This window comes from Vicia villosa, linkage group LG2 (assembly GCF_029867415.1).
Source record: "Vicia villosa cultivar HV-30 ecotype Madison, WI linkage group LG2, Vvil1.0, whole genome shotgun sequence".
Classification (NCBI taxonomy): domain Eukaryota; kingdom Viridiplantae; phylum Streptophyta; class Magnoliopsida; order Fabales; family Fabaceae; genus Vicia; species Vicia villosa.
Genome location: NC_081181.1, coordinates 198,063,538 through 198,071,423, shown reverse-complemented (window position 1 = coordinate 198,071,423; position 7,886 = coordinate 198,063,538). Strand labels below are relative to the sequence as shown.

At 30.9% G+C, this 7,886-nt stretch overlaps 1 protein-coding gene across 7 annotated transcripts; it reads left to right on the top strand.

Annotated features, from left to right (window-relative positions):
• The first annotated feature begins 865 nt into the window (after positions 1-865).
• On the top strand, positions 866-7,539 carry LOC131653519 (G-type lectin S-receptor-like serine/threonine-protein kinase CES101). 7 transcript variants are annotated; one of them, XM_058923687.1, is made up of 11 exons: positions 866-1,589; positions 2,431-2,460; positions 2,747-2,842; positions 2,995-3,266; positions 4,098-5,319; positions 5,576-5,683; positions 5,770-5,966; positions 6,216-6,426; positions 6,546-6,783; positions 6,859-7,009; positions 7,080-7,528. In XM_058923687.1, the coding sequence occupies exons 4-11, from the start codon at positions 3,186-3,188 to the stop codon at positions 7,392-7,394; spliced, it is 2,523 nt and encodes an 840-aa protein (XP_058779670.1). In that variant the 5' UTR covers positions 866-1,589; positions 2,431-2,460; positions 2,747-2,842; positions 2,995-3,185; the 3' UTR covers positions 7,395-7,528. The 7 variants fall into 7 exon arrangements, with proteins under 7 accessions (XP_058779670.1, XP_058779669.1, XP_058779671.1 ...); XM_058923686.1 differs by having other exon boundaries at positions 866-2,842; positions 2,995-3,037; positions 3,134-3,266; XM_058923688.1 differs by having other exon boundaries at positions 866-3,266; positions 7,080-7,101; positions 7,195-7,539.
• The last annotated feature ends 347 nt before the right edge of the window (positions 7,540-7,886 follow it).

The following is a 7,886-nucleotide window of genomic DNA, read 5'->3' as shown; positions in this document are numbered from 1 at the left end:
AGGGATTCAGAGGGGAGGGGAGGGAATGTGATTATTAATATTTAATAAATTAATATATTTACTAAAATACCCTCAATTTTATTTTATTATTTCAAAATTATTACTTTCTTTCGCCTGCTTTTTTTTAATTATTTTTCTCTATTGCTTATATCGATTCATTATAATTATTCTTTACCTTTAAATTATTATTTTTATTTAGTAAAAATTATAATCACTACAGTTTTTTATTTTTTATTATTATTTTTATTTTTATGTTTATTTATATTAATTTTTTTTAATTTTGTTATATATTCTATTATATATATTTTTAATATAAAATTTTAAACCATTCATTTATTTTATATATATATATATATATATATATATATAACATTAAGTTATTTTATGTATTCAAAAGTTATTATCAACGGATTTATAATTTTGCGTCGAAAGTTATACTATTTATCAAGTGTATTCAATTTTTTTAACATTACGTGGTAAGTTATAAATTTTTAATCACTCAATATTATAAATATTATTTCCAAAAAATTATTTATAAAATTTTCACATTTGAATATCATATCGGTTATATATGATTATAAGAATAAAAATGTCAATTATTAATAAAACCCCTCCCCTCCCCTCGTGAACCAAACATATTTTTAACTAAAATCCCTTCATTCCCCTCCCATCCCCTCGTTTGAACCAAACATATATATAATTAATAAAAATCCCTCCCCTTCCCTCCATTAAAATCCCTCCCCTCCCCTTCGTTTGAACCAAACAAACCCTTAGTGTAGGTACATCCTATTAATATTTTTAAAAAGATATTTGAAATAATACATCATAAATATATTTATTTACTATTGAAAAAAAAATCTTGTAATTCGACGGTGCCAATTTATAGATAGTGTAAAAAATTTTAAAAATATTCTTGTGATTCGATGGTGTCAATTTATAGAGAGTGTAAAATAATTTCATTCTTCATTCTTCACGATTCTCGACTTGTTTATGTTGATACCGTTAGAGTTACTCTTTTGGTATTGGTTTGAATCTTGCAAACCAGGTGTTTGTTGAAATGTCACAATGAATTTACTTAGGTTGATTTTGAGTATAACTCGTATGTAATTGTTGTAACATGTTTGCAAATAGATATTGTTTGTTGAGAATGCATTAATTAACTGAAATTATTGTAATCTAATAGTGGTATCACTAACTATGTACAAGGTTGAATTTTAAGTGATGTTGAATGGTTAACTTTTAAGTGTTGTTTCTGTAGAGTATTTGATGACCATATATGGGCTCGCCGCCATAATTCGCTATAAAGGCGCCTCAAAGCAGCCGGTATGACCGGATTTTGGCTCTCCACCATGGACCACCATTCGCCATCCCCAACACTGTTTTTTAGTGGATTAAGACTATGGGCTCAAATGAGGCTATTGTGCAAAGGCTCTTTACTCATGGTCCATTGAAGGCAGTTGCTTCTACAACACTGTTAATCACTGCAAACTGCTTTAACTACGTCTTCATTTGTATTCTTAATTTGGAGGCTCTGAACAAGACTTTGGATGCTGAAGTCTGGCGCTTAAGACACACTGTTGCAGAATTTGGTAGAGTTCCTCCTCTCTTCTCTAGTCTCATGACTCACTGAAAAATGAATGCATAAGAAAAATGAATGCATAGTAGACACACAAATACTCTGTTATCCACTAAAAAAGTTGTCATAAAATCATCTCACTTGCTTAGTATTCAAATGTTAACGATGACTTCGGTGACTTTGTTAAGTTTGCAAATACACAACCTTTAAACATGGTGGTTCTGTTTGTTGTTTGGGTTCTGCTGGGATTAATTAACTTTTAAGATTTTCTTTAGATTGATTAAATACTAACATATGTTTAGTCTTTACCATCGGATATGTTTGAATTTGTGGGCAGGTCTGAAATGGCCACAGAGCATAGGTTTGATATGGTTGTTGAGTGTGGAAAAGCTCCACGTCCAGAACATATGTATTTTAATTCTGTATGATTGTATCATTTGTCTTTTCAGTTACTTATGTAATTGATGGAGTCGTTATACTATTATATCCTTAGTTTTTCCTCTTCCTCTATGACTTACTTTATTTGTGTTTTACAATTTTACTTCAAAGTTGTATGAATGCATGCATGTTAGCTAGGTATATATAATTAAAGATGTTTTAAAATGATGTTTTAAATTCAATTTGAGTTATTTAGTTAGTCCTAAAAATCTTTTAAGGAAGGTAATTTAGTAGTTAACACAAATAATTTAGAGATTCACTTCTTTCCATGGCATGAGGGTAGTGGTGTGCAGGGGTAAGTTAGTATTACTTTTGGTTCAAATAACAGTGAAGAAAAAATTTAGTGGTTTTTGAATCAATTGAGCTTGCTGATTTCATTTCAAATTTAAACTATAATTATATTTATTCTTTTGTAGGTACTATTCACTGACACGAGTGCTTACGAGGTAAGTTACTGGAAAAATATTTGCACTTGTGTATAGATGTTTCATAATTGGTTGTGGCTTATTCTGTCTCATGGAACATAACTTGAACTGACTACTTAGAGTGAGTATGTATTTTCAGCTTCTTCTCTCTTGGTTGTAAGGTATATATATCGTGTGTATCAACAATTCTTACCAAACACTCATTCTGAAAACATATTTGAAACTTTGTTTCTTCTATATATAGTTATCTTTTCCTCTTTTAGATAGTCTCTGTTTCTAAGTTTTTTATTGTATTTTTGTGTTGTAGAATTATAGGCTTTATGAATATATAGCTTAAAGGGAGTATATTCCATCCAATCTAACATTGTACAATAAAAGTTTGTTGCTGCATAAACGCCTTCAAGTAAGAACCCCATTATTCATCTTTGCTTCTCTTAGATAAGTTACATGTAATTTAACTAAATTTATGCAAAAGGCCACACATAGGTACATCAATACCCATTATGATGAATCGATGAATTAATAAGCTTAATACTAATATATTATTTGTTGAAGTTATGAGATAAGGGAGAAGATTTGTATTTCCAGCCTGCTGCAGGTGTGTTGTAGCTTAGGGAGGTGATACATGTTTAGTTCCATTCTTTGGCCTTTGTTCTTTGCGGTGTTTAAGACTCTTTTTTCTTACTATTGCCAGTGGATAACTGTTCAACCAGTTGAGGTTGCTTCTGTTATTAGTCTTGGAGACCATGGTCACAACGTCATTCTCCTTGGTAACACTCTCGTCGGTGGCTCTCCGGCTGCATCGACAAGTTTATAGGACACATAAGGTAAACAACAAATATGTGAGAATAGGTTTCTCATTTGTGATTTAATCTTTTCGCTATTTCTTATTTACAATCATTGACTATTTGACTCATAAACTTATCACGTTATTGAAAGTAAAATTGCAACCATCACCATCACATTCTCATGTAAACTTGAATTGGTTCTTGACTACATCTCTACATTTCTGATTTACAGATTTGCTGAGAGGGTTAGATTGTTTGCTAAGATACTGATCGGTATTGTACTATATGTGTGACTTGTATCAAAAGATGAAATTCCTATTACAAAAGAGAAGTCAAGAACAAAACGGAATCAATATCTTAAGATACAAATGACACATATAGTACAATATGATTTACAGATTTGCTAATTACAATTATTAAATGTATCATAAGATAACTTATTTAAGCTACTTCAACCATTTTACTATCCATTGTATCACGTTATGGTTTCACGGTTTATGATGAAAAAAATTAAGAAAAGTTATATTATTTTATGAAATTCTCTTGAATATTCTTATTTGAGATGTTGTTAGGCCCCATGTAAAAATCAGGTATTATTAGCTTTTTTTATAACCTTCAATTATTGTATCACAGTAATCTTTTTCCTTTCCTTTAAATAAAGTAGTAGCAAAATATACTTTAGTACAACATTTTGTAGTGGAAATATAATTGAAGATAGAGTTGATTTGAGATTAATAGTATGAAATACCAACTTTGATAAGGCTTAAATCACTTGTATCAAGTTTCCAACCCAAAGTTGAAATGATTCTCCTACATGTTTGGCGAGTATACTTCTTCTAGCTAATTCTGTGGCATTCTCGTTTTGAATAGGTTAACTTTATCTTCATTTTTGAAACAATATTGATGATGATAAGGTTTAAAATAAAGAAACAAGTTGTATTGATATCCTACTTATGTATGTGGTGGACTACTAGTATTTGTGTTAAAGCAGGAAATGATAGTTTGAAGGCAGGGGAAAGATTGGATGCCAACGCCACTCTATGTTCTAAGCAAGGCAGGTATTGTCTGTTATTCCAAGACACAGTAAATAGCCAAGATAATTATAATTACTTGGTTATAGAAAGTAAGGGTTATTTTGGTGGTCGAGGATCAGTAATATGGATGTATGATAGAAACCAACCAATTGATATTAGTTCCGCGGTTTTATCTCTAAACAACTCTGGTGTGCTCAAAATTGAATTTCAATATAAGAAAGAAATAATCATTTACTCTTCACCTCAACCTATAAACAATACTGTGGCTACTATGCTAGACACAGGTAACTTTGTACTTGAACAACTTCACCCCAATGGTACAAAGAGTGTAGTGTGGCAGAGTTTTGATTATCCTACAGACACTTTGGTCCCAACAATGAAGTTAGGTGTTAACCGAAAAACTGGACATAATTGGTCATTAGTTTCTTGGTTGAGTCATTCGGTACCAACTTTGGGTGAGTTTAGTCTTGAATGGGAACCAAAAGAAGGTGAACTGAACATTAAAAAACACGGGAAAGTGTATTGGAAAAGCGGAAAACTTGGAAATAGTAGATTGTTCGACAATATTCCAGCAAATGTTCAAAAAAATTATCAATACGTTATTATCTCTAACAAGGATGAAGATTCTTTCAGTTTCGAAGTTAAAGACCAGAATTATAAGATGTCCCCAGAATGGTTGCTATCCTCTTCGGGGAGGCTCGCGAGTTCGGAAGGTGAGATTGGAAATGCAGATAATTGTTATGGATTTAATAGTGATAGAGGATGCCAAAAATGGGAGGATATACCAACTTGCAGGAAGCCTGGTGAGGTGTTTGAGATAAAGATAGGCAGACCCAACACTCACTATGCTATCTTCCAAGACAATGTGAGTTATTGTTACAATGATTGCAAGATGAGTTGTTGGAGAAACTGTGGTTGCAATGGATTCCGCAAATATTATGGTAATGGAACTGGATGTATATTTTATTCATGGAATTCTACACAAGATGTTGATTTGGAGGATGACTTTAAATTTTACATATTGGGAAAGCCAACAAAGTCAGACCCAAATCACCACGGTAAGTCTAAAAATCATTTTAATTAGATGTTTTGTTACATATCAAGTTTTTGATTTTTGATTTTTTTTATAAGTAACACCTATAGGCGATAAGGTCAAAATTTTACCATAATTATTCTGTAGTTAAATATAGTTGATTACACATTTGATAGTGTTTAAATAATCTCAAGCTCCTTGTCCTAACAATGTTTGAAAACCTAATAGAAATTGAAAAGGCAGCTATAAATATTAATTTATTGTCTAAATATTCAATGCAGGCAAAAGAAGATGGATATGGATAAGTGCAGCAATAGCAGTTGCGTTACTCATAATATGCTCACTCATTCTATGCATAGCAATAAAGAAACACAAATATGGATTTAAAGGTACTTGAATACTTTAAAAAAAGTCAAATACATACTCTTAAATCAAATCCATTTATTTTTTCTCTTTAATTTTTCTTGCTATGTAGAGAAGAAAGTTAAAAGAAAGGAGAAAGAGATGCAAGAGTTGGCCGCTTCCAATGAATTATATAGTATCAAAGATCTTGAAGATGATTTCAAGGGACATGATATAAAAGTTTTTAGCTATGCATCAATTTTGGAAGCAACCATGGACTTTTCCCATGAAAACAAGTTAGGACAGGGAGGCTATGGACCTGTTTATAAGGTGACTTAAAACCATTGAAATAAATGACTTTTACAGTAATTTTGTATAAAATCAAATGTTTTTAAAGATAAAGTTTTGAATAATTTAGACACTAAAATATCTTTAAACAGATTGTGTATAGGAGTTAAGTACTTAAAATTATGTCACCATCTCAACATGATTATTGAGATTTTTTACATCTTTACAAGCTGTCCTTATTTTATGAAATGTTGCTTTATATTATGGATGATTTTTCTTTTACAAGTTCAGGGAATCTTGGCAACCGGGCAAGAAGTTGCTGTAAAAAGACTTTCAAAAACTTCTGGACAAGGAATTGTTGAATTCAAAAATGAATTGGTCTTGATATGTGAACTTCAACATACAAATCTTGTACAACTACTTGGTTGTTGTATTCATGAAGAAGAAAGGATTCTAATTTACGAATATATGCCAAACAAAAGCTTGGATTTCGATTTATTCGGTGAGGAATATGTGAAATTTTTAAAGGCTAATGCATCAAACCTATTTGCATTCATAACTAGATATTTTAGTAAATTGTTGTGAACGATTGACACAAATTGTTACATTTTCACTTGAAAGATTCTACAAAAAGGAAGTTACTCGATTGGAAGAAGCGCTTTAACATTATAGAAGGAATTGCTCAAGCATTACTCTATCTTCATAAGTATTCAAGATTAAAAATAATTCACAGAGACTTGAAAGCTAGCAACATACTTCTTGATGAGAATATGAATCCAAAAATTTCTGATTTTGGCATGGCAAGAATGTTCACCCAGCAAGAATCCACAATAAATACCAATAGGATTGTCGGGACATAGTGAGTTATCTAAACTTGATTTCTCCTAATGTCTCAAAAATAATATTTGATGCTGTTAAATAATTTTTGTTGCAGTGGATACATGTCCCCAGAATACGCTATGGAAGGAGTTTATTCTACAAAGTCTGATGTCTATAGCTTTGGAGTGTTGCTACTTGAAATTGTTTGTGGAAGAAAAAACAATAGCTTCTATGATGCTGATCGTCCACTAAATCTAATAGGACATGTATGTAAAACTAGTCTCATTGAGTTTGTTTTTTTAAATATTATCTAATTTCATTAATTTATTATACTAGGCATGGGAGCTATGGAATGATGGTGAGTATATGCAGTTAATGGATCCATCATTAAGTGACTCATTTGTTCCTGATGAAGTAAAAAGGTGCATTCATGTTGGTCTCTTATGTGTAGAGCAATACGCAAATGATCGACCTACAATGTCTGATGTTATATCAATGTTGACAAACAAACACGAACACATTACTTTACCGACAAGACCAGCATTCTATGTTAGAAAAGATATCTTTGAAGAGGAAACAACTTCTAAAGTTCTGGACACTGACACTTATTCTATAACTGGAAATTCCTCTTCGGGTGTAGAAAGGAAATAAATAAGTTTATCTAGTATAAATTTAAGATTATTGAGAACTATGAAAATCACATTACTTTCCTTTCTTAAATCTTAGTCAACTCCAAATTTATGTAGTTAACATCTATTATATATTTGTTGTCTCTTTTCCTTTATAATTTCATGTAGTTAGCTTAGCATCTACTATATATTTGTTGTCTCTTTCCCTTTCAATTTTATGAATAGATATTACTAATATTGACATGTGGGAAGTAATTTCTAAGGAAGTGATCATTAGTGAATTGACTCTAATGTGATTTTTCTTTGGAGTTTTTGTAAAAGAGAAGATCTTAGAATTTGTTTTATTTGTTAAAATATTGCTTTAGAGTTTAGCATATGTTTCAATAGTATTAGATTTGAATTTTAGTCAATGTCTTTGGATAAATATTATTACATCTGAATCGGGGCTGACCCGATAAAATTGTAACATACCGACCAAATCAATCAAATGGAGTTTCAACTATTTCATAAATTA

Bases quoted from the DNA above. Each gene is read 5' to 3' on its own strand.
- LOC131653519 (XM_058923685.1), top strand. From the start codon at position 3,186: ATGGTCACAACGTCATTCTCCTTGGTAACACTCTCGTCGGTGGCTCTC. The intron at 3,267-4,097 runs GTAAACAACAAA...CGTTTTGAATAG, and splicing joins AAGTTTATAGGACACATAAG to GTTAACTTTATCTTCATTTT. The intron at 6,784-6,858 runs GTGAGTTATCTA...TTTTTGTTGCAG, and splicing joins AATAGGATTGTCGGGACATA to TGGATACATGTCCCCAGAAT.